Source organism: Notothenia coriiceps, unplaced genomic scaffold (assembly GCF_000735185.1).
Source record: "Notothenia coriiceps isolate Sejong01 unplaced genomic scaffold, NC01 NC01_scaffold00031055, whole genome shotgun sequence".
Classification (NCBI taxonomy): domain Eukaryota; kingdom Metazoa; phylum Chordata; class Actinopteri; order Perciformes; family Nototheniidae; genus Notothenia; species Notothenia coriiceps.
In genome coordinates this window covers 72,345-87,451 of record NW_011363756.1, presented here as the reverse complement: position 1 = coordinate 87,451, position 15,107 = coordinate 72,345, and the positions used below count along the sequence as shown (strand labels likewise).

At 40.3% G+C, this 15,107-nt stretch overlaps 1 protein-coding gene across 9 annotated transcripts; it reads right to left on the bottom strand.

Moving 5' to 3' along the window:
* Window positions 1-1,636: 1,636 nt before the first annotated feature.
* ubtf (upstream binding transcription factor) lies at window positions 1,637-14,429 on the bottom strand. 9 transcript variants are annotated; one of them, XM_010787697.1, is made up of 22 exons: window positions 13,596-14,429; window positions 12,946-13,477; window positions 11,167-11,240; window positions 9,738-9,910; window positions 9,532-9,615; window positions 8,499-8,654; window positions 8,332-8,396; window positions 8,096-8,222; window positions 7,682-7,792; window positions 7,420-7,553; window positions 7,176-7,317; window positions 7,049-7,090; window positions 6,813-6,920; window positions 6,421-6,576; window positions 6,152-6,298; window positions 5,944-6,054; window positions 5,477-5,565; window positions 5,194-5,383; window positions 5,057-5,104; window positions 4,875-4,928; window positions 4,450-4,539; window positions 1,637-4,353 (listed from the first exon to the last, which is right to left on the bottom strand). In XM_010787697.1, the coding sequence occupies exons 3-22, from the start codon at window positions 11,216-11,218 to the stop codon at window positions 4,234-4,236; spliced, it is 2,199 nt and encodes a 732-aa protein (XP_010785999.1). In that variant the 5' UTR covers window positions 11,219-11,240; window positions 12,946-13,477; window positions 13,596-14,429; the 3' UTR covers window positions 1,637-4,233. The 9 variants fall into 9 exon arrangements, with proteins under 9 accessions (XP_010785999.1, XP_010786002.1, XP_010785997.1 ...); XM_010787700.1 differs by having other exon boundaries at window positions 13,353-13,477; XM_010787695.1 differs by having other exon boundaries at window positions 11,670-14,429.
* Between the last annotated feature and the right edge of the window lie 678 nt (window positions 14,430-15,107).

Below are 15,107 nucleotides of genomic sequence, written 5' to 3'. Positions count from 1 at the left end.
CTCACACCACAGCTCAATTTCTCTCCGATGGCCGTTATTTCTTCTAATCCTTGGCTGCTCCTGGTCTCTTGGACGCCTAGCAGGCTCATAATTATAAGGTTGTGTCCGTCATATGCATTCGAATATTCATGTTCAACTTCTTCTGTGTCGAAACTAGCATTGGGACCCATGTTTATTAATACGTTACACCGGCCGCTCTCTCCCTTGTGTCCCCCGTGTTACGTCACACGCGGGAGGTCACGTGCCGAGGCTTTTTTATGCGGAAGTGAACATTTCTTACAAAAACGACGCCAGATGTCACTGTAGTGTATATTTCTGTATATATTTTTGAAAATCTAGTGTATTCATCATTTTCCTACACATTTATTCACAGGTGTCTTTAACCTGGAAGTTGCTCTTTAAAACAACCATCAACATAATGTTGCAAACGGCTAGCTAACGTATGTAGGACACAACTGCAATATTAATGGAGGAAAGGATGACAGTTGTTAGCAATCTGAGCACTGTTATTACTTTACTTTGCACTGTTAGCATTTGATAGCTAGCCCTGCTACAATAAGCTAGTTTGATGAAAGAAAGACAATTCTGGCATATTGATTGAATTAAATATTCGGATACAATGTAGTGATGTTATGTTTCCAATTTCACAAAAAACAATGTTTCCTCTTACCTTAGCCTGAAACAGGCAGTTTCTCCGAGGGTAGCACTAGCAACATCTCTGTGTCAGTCAGTGTCAACCCACATAAAACGTTGATAAGAAAACTGCACTTCAGCTACGTCCATCTTTTATCTTTTAAAGATCCTGTATTAAAATGTTTGTTGTCGCAGGTGTCCGATACATTATCGCTACAAGCCGCTTTACAGAGGAGGCCAACAACGACGAACTAAACACAAAAACAAAACAACTGTTTTCCGGTTTCAACCTTCAAAATAAAAGCCTTCTGATTATGAGCTGTCAAATGTTTATTTAGCGGAAACATTCTTAATTTCCAGGGGTCATGGAAATACTTAGATATATTTTTACTTCAATATAGTAGCATGTAAAAATACTTTTGGATTCAATATCTGAATTTAAAATTATCTTTAAAGACTCGTTTGTGACGCAGCTGAGTCCTCAAAGATGACTTTATTTTTGAAGTTTCAACCATTGTGCAATCGGTCTGACTGACACATTTGACGCGTGTCGGGGAGGTTTACCATCCACTTAAGACATTAATAAAGGAATACAGCATTTTCGAACGTTATCTGTGAACGTATAGCTGTGACTGAACGAATGAGGTAATCGGAGACAACGATATGCACTATGTGGACAGTGGGCACCGCAGAACTTTAGGGACCTCTGGTTTCACCTGGTAAGTTCCTGTTTTGTGCAGGACAAAATGCCATTCAGTTTAAAATGTAGTAAATTAAAAGAGAAAAGCCGTACATTTTAATGACAGGCTAAGACTAGTGAATGTTGGTAATGTATGCTTGACAAATAACTAAAGCTATTAATTTATGAAAATTGCTTCTATCAAAAAGTATCATTTATTTTAACAGATAATCTTATTGTTTTTAGCTTATTTAAGTGTTATGTTTAGTGTTCACGGCTCTCCATCCTTTCGAACAATGCTTAATACAGAACACACACCAACTGTTAAAGATCATTTTTTATTTGCCCAAATACTTGAACTACAAGGTCATAAGAACACCCTCAGCTATAGAAAACATCACATTTTGTCAAATGATCAGCAGTACAAACTTGTAAAGCTTTGCTGTCTTAGATATCTCTATAAACCAACATAAGGGAGAGAATAAACAACTAAAACAGGTGAATTTAACCAAAAGCTCTCCCCTGTGAGTGAAAAACTCACTGGCCTCAGGTCACAGATGAGGGTTTGCCAAATAAAAGCACTAACAAAACAATAAGCACTGAATACAAAAACAGTATTTACAGGAAAAATTACAAGTTTTTAACCCCAATCATCTGGCAACTTGCCCAAATCCCTTTTACAAACTCCCATCTATCAATATCAGCAATCACGTGTCTTCTACCTCCCCTAATTATTTAAATAGTCCACAATGGTTTTTGTTTCAAACAGGGATGAGATTGAAAATGGCCAAAATCAGTTCATTAATAACAGATTATTAAAAGTTGCGATGTACTCATTTGTCTATGGACCTATAATGACAGTCATGGAAATCTTGTCAATGACACGACAGCGCCAAGCAGAAAAATGACTTTTGGAAAGAAAAATTCAAAGATTTAACAATATCTACATTCATGGTGTTGGTATGACGTCCCCACACAGGCACAAACATGCACGCTGCAGTCACATCATGGTATGCAACAAAACAGTAAAAACAGCACACATTAAAGCAAAGAAACACACTCTCGCACCCTCATATATACACAGCTTTGTGCAGGCATGCACACAAACTCACACAGGAGGGAAAGATTTACATTAAGTGCACACTTTTTTTGGGATTAAGCATTAGACTACAACCCTTTCGGATTACAGTCCATAGCATTACAAATTCAAAAGAAAATACAATTTATGAAAACCATTCAGCTCAACAAAATGATTCCAGATGGATCAGAACACAATAGAACAAACATTTTTAACTCAAACCATAAACCTAAAACAACAGTTTGGAGAACAAACATATACCATCTGTATTCTTTAGAAACAGTCAGATTGAGCTGTACATGTGGAAAACCAGTGTTATCCCTTCAATGACAAACTGCTCGGTCACACAATAAACACTGTTCATTACAGTCAGGCCAGAAGGAACTAAGACAAACAGAATTGCTTGAAAATCGTGGATAAATATACGGGACATGTCTGTTAACTTCGATAAATGACAGACACAAGGCTATGGATCTTGCAGCGCCTTTAAAAAGTATTCACCTTCTTTAAATCTCTTTCTGTTTTAAGCCTAGTGGAAACAGGCTGTTTTGACACTCAACAGAACAAGTCTTTACAAATGATGTTTTAATTTAGTTATATCAAAAAAACTAATGAATACAAAAGGTATTGACTGCTGCAGAAGGATTGTTATAAGTTGAAGTGAGATCACTTGTGTGATTAAAATTGGGACCAGTAAGAAACCTATACCTAGAAGCTCAGTCTGTAATTAAACATACTTGTGAAGACAAAGTAACATGTACAGAAAATACATTCACAGAGATGATTAAAAACAAAACATTTATGGAGATTAATGATGTTGTGGGCGTTTCAAACTTGCTGTATATTTAGATACATTTGTGTTTTCCTTACAGGCAATTTTGCTGCTGTCTTACTAGATGCAATCGATGTCAGTTATACTTCAAATATGAAATGTCTGCGGCACTTTGAAACACGTAGGATATCGCAGATCGTTGTGTACAGGGTTCCTCACTATTAGTGAACATTTCATGGTAATAATAAAGACCTTTTTTTTTTCTGTCAGAGTATCGAAGCATCCACATTGTGCAACGCTATAAATTAATAAAACATGAAAAGTCCAAAAGGGTGTGAATACTTTATATAGGCACTGCTATCTATTAAATGAGAACATGGGTCAGTAACAAATTCCCAAAAATTTCCAGCAACAAAAAGACAATTCACAATGGCTTGATTTTTTTCCTGAAAGAATACCACCTCTTTAACAACCAAATGATAAAATCTACATCATAAATTGAGAAAAGAGAACAAAGCGACAAGGCTCTGAGAAAAAAATAGGACAAAAATAGGGAAACATTCTGAAGAGTGCAATATTTCTTTACCCAGCACACCACCCCCCCCACGTCACTCCCTAAAGTGATCCATGTTCTTCGCCTCTATGAAGCCTGTTAACAACTCATGCCGCCTGTCTTTAACTAATTACCATAATAATAATAAAATAAAAACACTGGAAGGTTAAGAATTACCCTCAACATTAAAACTCTATCCTAACCCTGATCCTGTAAGTCAAGATTGAAACCAACGACGTCACCAAACTAGTTTTTGGCATAACGCCAGCGGCCCGTACTGTGAGATGCCAATCACAGCGGGGGAGGGGATGAAACTGATTTTGGACATAGGGGCGGAGTCCCTCAATGAGTAAGATCACCATCAGCGACATTGAGTGGGTGAGTGTGAGGTGGATGAGGCGGTGCGGGGCTCCCTCTGGTGGGCGGAGGAGAGCAGGGTTGGCACAGTGACAGAGCTCCTTTGACTCTTGGCTCAGCTCAGCGCTGCTCAGTCTGTCTCACGAAGACGTCGGCAAGTTTCAGTCCGAATCAGAGTCCGACGACGACTGCGAATTCGAATCACTGCTGCTGTCCTCTGACTTGTTCTCCTTATCTTCTGCCTCGTCGTCGTCATCTTCATCGTCATCATCCGCCTCCTTCTTCATCAAACAAAAATGTAAGTGTTTTTTTTATAGCACAATCAACTTTCAATTATTTTTTGTATCTGTGTTTGATGGCAGTGAGACAACACTCACCTCATCATCATCATCATCCTCGCTGGATGAGGATGCCTCAGTGGAAGCCTTTTCCCGCTCATCTTCTTCATCGTCCTCTTCCTCCGTGTCCTGTGGGAAGAGAGATTTTCAGGTATGACCACACATACAAATGAAACATTGTCAACACACGGATAATTGCCAATTCTTATTGTGTCGTGTAAAAAAAACATGAAAAATGCAGTTTAGGCAAAATTCTTAAGTATGGAGAACTCATATTAAAGTGAATATCTTTGAATTTTAAACATTATAAAAGCAGACATTTAAAGACATGAACTTGGACAAGGAACTAGAAACTAGGATGGAGTTAGCGACTGATTAATATAGAAAAGAATAGGCAGATCAATGCATAATTTGAGAATCATTGCGGCCCTTCCAACGGCATCAAAAAGACAGACTTTGCTTACAGATTTCTTAGCCTTTGCCTTGGGGCCTCCTGGTTTTGCTGTAGTTCTTCTTTTCTGAAATGTAGAAATGCAGATAAACAGTTTAAAAAGTGTCAACGCGAGATATAACTGCATTACAATTTCTAATCCAGTTTGTGACAGCATAGTCAGTGCTAACCATGACAGTGGAGTATTAAACGTACTTGTGAATTATATTCTTTGTAGGTGTTTCTCTCTTGTGAAGACAAGCTCTGTGGAAGAATGAAAGTGTACGTTAGATAAGTCAAGTACCCAACATGTCTTGAAAAATGTGCCCCCTCTACAAACAACCCGTTCTTACACCAAGCCACTGTTCCAGAAGGACTTTGTACTGCCTCTGCTTCTCCTCTGCGATCTTCTTGTAGCGGTCTTTGTCCTTCAGTGTACACCTCTGCCAGCGGGCGCCGATCTCTGTCATCCGCTCTTTCATTGGGAGGTGATTCAGTTCTCCGTTGGACAGCATCTCCTGAGAGAACTTCTGATAGCCGTTTCTAGACAGACAGAAGCAAGCGACCACAACTTTTAGGTTTCAGTATAATACCCACAAAAAGGCAGCACAGACAAGTTGGATGTTTCAGACTTACGATGGTGGTTTCTTGGGTTCACCCTCAAATTTCATCTTCTTCCCTGCGGCGATGGTAGCAGCAGGTGAGCGCATCTCACACAGGTCTCTCTGTTGAGAGGTAAGTCAACTGTGAGCGGTTTCTAGAACTGATACTTAAAAAGGAAAGAAGCAAGAAAAATGGTCCTAAACTAAATAAATATCCTTCCTTTAGCCATAATATATCTCAACCTAAAGGAAAAAGCCTGAATTTCGGTCAAACTCCTATTCCAGAAGATGGTGACCGGAGAGTGGTAGTGAAGTAGTCCAAAATAAAGATATTGCCATTTCCACGCAGTTCTCCCACAATATAATTTGTAAAGTAAATGTAGCTTTATACTTGACAAACAAAAATACTTCTAAACTTAAATGAAATCAAAGATCAAAACTAAAAACGTATTGAAATGTAAAACCTTGCTGTGGAGCTCTTCTCAGAGAATTGACACTAACCTCGTATCTTTTCTGGTCCTCTGCAGCCTTTTTGATCCACATGATTTTCTCTTTTTTCTCCATAATGCTCCAGGTTGCTTCCATGGCTTTCTGTGCCTTTGGCCGGTCACTCTGCAAAACACAGGTTTGTATTAATAAACTTGTGCGGAATATCTTGTGAGTTTTCCAGCAGTATATTTGTGTTCTTGAGAAAGGTATTGATGCGTACCTTGAATCTGGCCAGGTAGTCTCCGATGACGCTCTGCTGCCAGATGTCCTGAGCAGTCTTGGGGGGGTCGGGCAGTCGAGTACGATCCTCTTTCTCCTTCTTCTCCGACTCTGCCTTCAGGACCATTTCTAAGCGCTTATATTTTTCCTAAAAGACAAAGACAACAAGATCATAAGAGAAAGAAATTGAAATTAATGATATATATGATTTTGTCTTCCCTCCAGGCATCTACACTATTGCCTGATATTCCTTATACAATATCACCTTACCTTCTTCTTGTCGGGCAGCTCGTTCCACATGCGAGCCAGGAGTCTTGTGATCTCACTATCAGAAACGTCCGGACGCTCCTGTTGCATTTTGGGACGCTTCTCCTCAGAGAAGATGAACATGGCTGAAATTGGCCTTTTGGGTTTCTCTGGATTGGCCTATGGGTGATAAAGAAAGAGTGTGAAAAGGATACTACAACACCCAATATAATGTGAAATGGCTTAAAAGTATGTAGAAACCAAACATGTAGGGAATGGGGTTCAAGCTTAAAGTGATTTGATATGAAGTCTAATTTCTTTGGATAAAATAATTGTGTTGAGATCAAATTGGTTAGCTAGAAAAGGGAAAACATTTTGCATCTGAAGAAATGTGAAGATCGTATACTTGATCTTACCTTTGCTCTGGAGGCCTTCTTTTTTGCCGCAGGACTGTTGGCTCCGCCTCTCTTAAAGCCTAATTTATCCTCAGACAAAACTCGGGTTTGTTCCTCCTCTGACAAACTCTAAAGGTACAGCAGAGGATATACACATGAGGAATTATTGAAGCAAAGTTCTGCACACTTATTAGGTCATTGATAGCTGCAACAAAATACTTGTTAGATGTTGGATATAGAAAAGAATTAAGACTTACACTGAGAAATACGTGCATATCGATTTCAAAGTCCTTCTTCCTCTAAAAATACAAATGACATTTATTTTAAAACTCAGTTTTTGTTTGATCTTTCCTTTGTTATCTGGCAGGATGATTCTAGACTGACCTGTTCACAGCGTTTCTGGTAAGCATCCTTCTCAATCTGTTTCAACAGCTTCCACCGCTGGCTACACATCACCATGCGCTCCGTGCTGGGAACGTCCTTCATGCTTGACATCAACTCCGCACAGAACATCGAGTAACCATTTCTGAAGGAAACACAAACATTATGTTCAAGAGCCAGCCCCAAATCACACAACTCATTGACAGTGAAGCAGCCAACAGTCAGTGAATTTGCAGCTGTGACTCACGGAGGAGGTTTGTCAGGTCGGCCCTCAGATTTGTCTTTCAGGTGCCTCTCTGCCTTGGTCAGGGTGGACTTGGAGATATCCCCTTGGGTGATGTTTAACTCCGGGTGCTGCTGGATGTACCCCCGCATTGTCTCCTAGAGTATTGCAAACAGTCAACAATATGGAAAGATGGACTGTATGCCATCATAGCAGTTCCTGATTCTTCCACAATAGCTAATATATTTTAACCAACATCATATCACACACACCACAGTAGTCTTACCTCGTAAAGTTTCTGCTGCTCTAGGGATTTGGCAATCCATTTGAGTCTCTTCTTGTCAGACAGCTGCGTCCACTGTTTGCCAAGACTCTCCTTAATGTCTTTGGTTGTTGCCTGGTTTCGAACAAAGTAAACATCCGTCACACCATACAATTATGTATTATACATGTTGGCTTTGAAGCAGGCTGGGGGAGTAATGCAATACACTCATTATTTGCGGAGTAATGTGCAAGTTGTCGCAAAGCATGTTTTGTGAGAGGTATTGCAGCCTGAAAATACTTCAGTAACCAAGTTAACTTACTTTAATGTTGTGATGGTTGGATTAAGCTACCGATTACATTTAGGTCATTAGAAATCGTATCAGACTATATTTTGTGAAGTAACTCCCCGACCCTGTTTTTAAATGTCTTGACTTACATCCGGGCGTGTCTTGAGGACAGCCTTCTTTTCGTGGTTGTACCACAGCTGTTGGGGTGTCCTGGGCTTTTCTGGTGCATTTGAACCTTTCTTCGTCATACTTTCCATTAGGTCCGGGTGTAGTTCTCTATATGTACACAACAATTAAGGACAGTTGTCGTCTTTAATAATGCTTCAGGTGCAGATCTAACATCCCCAGTGTTAATATAAATGTAAATATTAACACATAATCTGACCTGAACTTCGACATGCTGTGCACAAATGTTTCTTTGTCTCTTAAAAAGTCTTCAACATACTTTTTCTGTAGCCATGAGGAAGAAGAAAAAAACAAGGATTCAATTAGAAACGGGCAAGTTGAAAATCACAATTTTAGCTGCACCTCAGATCCATGCTTTTAGCTGACCTTCTTTTTTTCAGGAAGCTCTCTGTACTTCTTAGAGAGAATTTTAGTAAGGTCTAGGTTGCTCATCTCAGGGTGCAATTTTGCGTATTTGGCCCTCTTTTCCATGAAGAAGCGGAAGTATGGAGTCAAGGGCTTCTTGGGGAAATCTGGGTGTTTCTGTATATCATGTGGGATGGGGAACAAAGTGAAACGTCACATGAGTTTTATTCACAACTATTACTTGTTTAAAGGTCCCATGTCATGCTTTTCCGGTTATTACCCGTCCCCTTGTGTGTTATGAAGGTTTTTATGCATGTAAACGGACTGCAAAATCACAAACCCTCAAAGTACACCCTTTGAGGGGTCTTAAAGACTGGAAAAAGCGCTATATAAGTACAGTCCATTTACCATTTACCCTGTAGCGAGTAAAACTCTAACACAGAAAATACCTGGCTATGCTGCCCCAGAACGCCTCGTTGGAGATTTCTCTTTTTCTTCCTGGTACCAAGTAACGTGACGACAACCCAAATGGAGCGATCCGTGGAGCCGCTACGTTACGTCCACTGAGCTGTTACGTTACGTCCGTGGATTGGTCCAAATTGACCAATCCGCTGACTTCTTCACACACACTCAATATTTTCTCAGATGCAGCTCCGTTGATTTCTCCTCCCTGAGACAGCGAGGCTGTGAGTCGGTGTGTGAGCACACACACACAAACTCCCAGCCAGGCTGCGAGTCGGTGTGTGAGCACACACACAAACTCCCAGCCAGGCTGCGTGTGTGTGTGTGTGTGTGTTCGGGCTCGGTTTCGCTGTGTCTCGCAGACGGCCACTGGGCTCATAGGGAGGGGAGGGTAGGAGCTCCAACAAGCCGTTTAGGACAGAGAGTGAATACACATACTATACAGAGATGCTGTATGAGAAACCAATGCGATTTTGGAAAATTGCACAGTATGAACCTATTTTGGTATACATCAACAATGGAATTATGATCAGTAGAAATGGCCATGACATGGGACCTTTAAGAGTAGAGTAAAATGAAATGTTTAACAAACCTTTAGTTTTTTGCCCTTGTATGGGTTCTTGATATAATCCTGGGCATCAAATATCAGTTCTGTCAGAGTGCGGAATTTACGAATCTGTAATTAAGAAAGACAAGAAAAGTATTTTTTTGTAAGTCCACATTTGGTATCAAACCAACAAAATCCGACTGTGGTTGCAATCCTCACAAATACTACATTACAAACTTAAACTGACTCACCTCTTTAGAGACCTCTGACCACTTCTGCTTACACATCTCTGCTGTGAAGGAATTGAAGGCCACCTTCGTCCAGTCAAGGTGGGACTCTGATGTTTTGTATTTGGTCAGGTCCTTCTGAGGCAGGGCCAGTTTCATGGCCTCCAGCAGTTTTAAGAGGTCGTCCTGTGCCCAAACTGTAATAACATACAAATAGTATACACAATGACACAAAAATGATCATTCTGCTTATCTGACTCCTTAGATACAAAACTAGTTATATTATCCTTTGTGTGTCTAAAATGTTTTCCAGTTAGGGATTCCCTATTGAAACAAGTCCATATTATATAAATATAGTGATTTTATAGTATGATATACAATAAAATACTTTGTTATGTAAGGGATAATGTGTTGCGACGCGGTCATTATGGGGAAAAGAACACTGACAGGCTGATCAGGAGCCCGACGCGAAGCGGAGGGATCTAGATCGGTTGAAGGCACATTATGACCAAGTCACTGCACATTATCCCGCTTATTACATGGCCACATTCTCAACAAAGTAACGTTATGACTCCCACTATTAATTGAAATGCTTATAAGGATTTAGAAAATGATTTTATTGATTTAAAAAATAGTTGTATGTATTGATTTAAATTGACATGCATCCGCTAAGAAAAATAGTCCGTTGTTACTGTTTGAACTAACGTAGCAACGGCAGGAACTGCTTCGATAGCGTTTTTGAGGAGCTTTTTGATTACAGATTTGAAAACATTGCTGTTTTCTTTAAAAGTAGCACAATTCATTATGTCAAACCTTGGAAAGTATCTAGATATCCCTGCCCTAATGCCAAAGTAACTGGCAACTGAATATGTGTCGCCGTTTCATGTCTATGTCTGGACCGTTGCGTAAAAAGGAGGATTTCTGCCCGTTACTTCTCCGCTGTTTTCTTTTCGCTCTTGTCTTGTCAGTTAGAAAAGCAAACTGCATGCAGTTTGCTTTTCGGCCAAACTGTATACAGTTAAATTGAATGGACTTGTTTGTGCAGATGTGAGCGTCCTTAACAACGGTCAATAAGTCCTTGACAGCGGTCTGTCTGTTCGGTATTAACAACGTGTCATGTGTTCTGAATTGACCAATCAGAATCGAGTATTCAACTAAGCCATGTAATAATAATGAATAAATCATGCATTCCGGGGTTGTTTACTCTCAAAAGGGTGTCATCGCTATAATTGCTACAATAGGGTTTTAATTATAAATGTCTGTAAAACTAGTTTGCAATATTTTTTCCATAGGGTGACTAATCAATTTGTCTGAATTGTTTGACGTTCTGTGCTACAGTGACCTGTATAGTAAATGACACAATATGCATTATTTTAGTTTTATACCAAGTGTTCACAATAGCAAATGTACTGTCATTGTGGGAGTGTAATGAATAATAAAATGATTTCCATACATGTCAATACCACACCTTTGTCTTGGGTGGTTGCCTCCATGGCTCCATTCATTTGTGGTTATACTGTGTTCAATCTACAAAATACAACAGAAAAATCAAATTATCAAACATTTATAGAGAGACTAATAAAGAAAGAAAAGCATTGCAATCCATTATATGACGGTCATACTTCGCTCACATAACAAGAAAAGCTTTTTTTCAAAATCACATTTTATGTTTATATAATTTTCGCGAGTATATTAAATCATAGAAAGGGACATGTGTCTGTATGCAAGAAACAACTACGATGAATTAAAGTGGTGGAATTTAAATTTGCCTTGACATAATGGTTTATGTTCATTACACCGCCCCTTAAACGTTTACGCTACATGGTGAGACATGGGCTTTTGCTTGTGACGGCTTCAAATCTCAAATAACACTGCAGAGGGCTTCAACTGGCACAACTAGACAACTGCAGTCTCCGTCGAGCAAATTTCACCAGCCGGAATATAACGTATTAGTACCGTCCTATCGTCCACAACTAAAGTATCGTGAACACACAGGAGCGACCATTTTCTCGCCCGCTCCGCTCGGTAATGGAGGGTTTTCTGTCGAGGTTGGGGAGGATCCACGGAAGGAGGAAGCGAATGGACGTGGACAGACAGGCAGCTGTAGGCGACCAGCTGACCACGGACGAGGGATCTGCTTTCGGTCTCCGACGAGGGGGAATGGTGGCTTGGAAGCACTGCAGCCAAATGCGCCACTCGGAAGAGGCGCCTCATCACCGAAGGACGCGGATCTAGATCCGCCATGCAACCCTATAATCTTTTCCTTAACCGTTGACTAAAACTGGAGCCAGGAAACCAATACAATATTCGCTTACAGTAAATAAATATGTTTTAAGAGTATTTAAAGACCGCATTATTTAGGTTTTTGGCGTTTAACATCGAGATTTTAGAGCAAAACCCAGAGCATTCTTCAGCGAGGCGTAGCCGAGCTGTGCTCCAATGATGGCGGCTGCTTGTTGTTCATCGTGTCCTTGATGGCCCCAGCTCACTGTGGTGTTCACGATGTGACATAGCTACCTTATAACAATCGATTTCACCATTTATGTAACCAAAAAGCTTCCATAACGTACATCTGGAGACTTTTGAACATTACATATTTAACAATTTCATAAAGATGACAACATATGGAGTACAAACTCGAGATCTGAGACAATACGGCCAAGGGCAAATTGGAACACCAAGTGAAGCTGAAATCTTGACTTCAAATATAGTTCAAATAGCCTACATATTTTTGACACTTAACATTTGATACAAATATTGTCTAAATCTTTGCGTGTATGCATTTAAAAAAGATCTCCCGGAGGTAGACAGGTTGGCTGTTACATTCAAGTTAAAACAGTTGATTAACGGTTATATTGTGAGATAACGTTAAACGTCAACCTATATTAAACTTAACCGTATTTTTACATCATTTTTTTTCACAAATGTTCATGCCCAGGATACAGCTCGTGGTGGTCGGTTGGAGGGACTTGCGGAGGCGCACCAAGAAAGAAGGAATCGGAAAATATTTGTTAACGGTCAAACGTTACAACCTCGAGATACTTTGCGAGCTAATTCGTTTAAACAGTAGCTGGTTGAGGTTTCGGCTACAGTACAACGAGGTTAAACTGTACCTACATTTTAAGGTAAACGCTAAAAGGAAACATGTTAACAACCGAGGCTGAGAAGGTTCACTGGCGCGACAAACAGCTCCAGGTCCGCCATGCTTCAGCTCTGATCTTAGGAAACCTACCGTGACAAGGTCCAATGGCGCACTGCAAACACAAAACACGGAGCTTAAAACTAAACCCAGGGCGTTGCAGACTCCCTTCCCTCGATCCAAAAAGCGTATAAACGAGAACAAGAAGGCGGGTTCTCCGAGCTCGGTCGTCGGTGTTCCAGGGCTAGTCAGTGAGAGAGAGAGGGGGAGAGAGAGGGCGAGTCTCTGCACGGTGAGATATTAAACCGAGATCCCTGATGGCTAACCGAGAGAGGCGGCTAGCTGTTCCGCCAACAGCCGCATGGAGGTCTCCGCGCGGAAACCACCGTGCATTTCCACACGAAAATACCCCGGTTACAGTACACATAGACGATTTTAGATTACGGGAATTAGTATAAAAAAGTATCTTGATGTAATTTTTTAGCAAATAACATATTTACCTCGGGGTGTTACATGCAATTTTCCCCGCTGGATAGGACAACAAATTCGGGTATGGCCGACCTCGTCTGTACCCTGCCACAGCGGTCGGATTGTTTCGCTTCTACAAAGCCTGCCAACCTACGTGCTTTATTAGTAAACAAAATCAAACATTAAAGGTCGATTTTGCGGCTATAAACGCTGTTGTTGGTTTATCGCGCACTTTCATCCTATTATGAAACCCCGCGGTTGTTCAGTCAGCTTACCTGTCTCTCGGCGTGAGCTTTGGTGTCGTTGTGGAGGAAGAAGGGGAGGGTTGAACGATAGCCAGCACTGCGCCGTCGGTCCTGGGCTCCAGTCCCCGCAGAGATGGTCCTTCCCCCCCGCCTCCATCTCACTCGCCGTCTCCCTCCACTCAACGCACAGCAGCTCCTCTCTCTCCATCCAACCATTTCGCTACGCGGAGACATCCATTTTTTCCTACCTCGCATCGTTGTTTCTGAGCCCAACCGAACGATTACTACTTTACTCCCAAAGACCGGCCATGTCTGTTCTTCAACCCGCAATATTTAATCGGGAAAGTTTCATGAGCCAACGTTTTTTTTTTATGTGTGTCTAATTTAATTGAAACCAACAAATCTCACATACAATAATAACTTAACATTTTTTAAATGAAATATAAAAAAAATAATTTAAATATTTTCGCTTTTAAACGTCAGCTTCCAACTTGAAACTATTCAATTGGTCCACCAGCCTTCATTTACTTTCACATTGCTCGATTCCTGTTTTAGCAAGTAGTAAGAGGCTGTTTGACAGCTTCATTTTGGCCCAGCATGTTGTTTCTTTTCAACTCCACCTTGCGTGTTTGTGGGCGGATCTCCCGGCTGTCCAATCCAGTCGGTGCGATTCAGGGAAAACAAATGACTTTCAGGCACTCGGCCTTGTTAAACTGTGCTGCGTTCCCTTGCTGTCGGACACTTGAAAATTATGGCATATACATGCATAGAGGTTGAATAAAACAGTGTTTTCCGTCCATGGATTTATTTGTGGCGGGCTGCCACAATTAAATATCGTCCACCACAAATGGATCTAAAAAAATAAATAAAAAAATATTATTATTATTTTTAATAGGATTATTTTTATTTTGGTAGTCTAATGGATAGTGAGGTGGGCTGATGATCGGAAGGTTGCGAGTTCAAATCCCGCCTAGAACACCACTACTAGTGTGCCCTTGAGTAAGGCACTTAGCCCTCAGTTACTCAAAGGAGAATGTCATTGTAAATCGCTCTGGAATAGGGCGTCTGCTAAATGCCTAAATTGTAATTATATTTTTGGGAGATTAAACCCCACAGATCCTCAACTCCGTTTTGTCTCACTCATTAACAACGCAACACAGACCAACAAGAACGTTGTCTGCCGTAGCCATTAACTCACATGTATTTTCTTATTCTACAGAAATAATCAAATTCTTTGGGAAACACTGAATAACATTTGTTAAGGATATGTTGAATTAAATAAAGATGACATATTAGCTATTTTGATTGTAAGTTAATTGAAATGTCTTATAATTTTTGTTCTGTAGTTATTTTAATGATTTTGTATTCAATCATTTCTTATTTAATTTCACTAAAAGCGTATGACATGTTGAAGTTATTGGTATCAATAAAAGATCTATATGTTAAACCTTCCCAGTCTGTTTATTAATGCTTAATCTTTGCCTAATCACATAACTAAAATAAAATAATCGAAAAAATACAAATCTGAGCACTTGTTGACAG

Excerpts from the sequence above, each read along its gene's own strand:
- ubtf (XM_010787695.1), bottom strand. The coding sequence starts at position 11,218 with ATGAATGGAGCCATGGAGGCAACCACCCAAGACAAAGGTGTGGTATTG. Across the intron at positions 6,299-6,420 it reads AGCTGCCCGACAAGAAGAAG|GAAAAATATAAGCGCTTAGA; the intron begins GTAAGGTGATAT and ends TTTGTCTTTTAG. Across the intron at positions 5,105-5,193 it reads TTCTGGAACAGTGGCTTGGT|AGCTTGTCTTCACAAGAGAG; the intron begins GTAAGAACGGGT and ends ATTCTTCCACAG.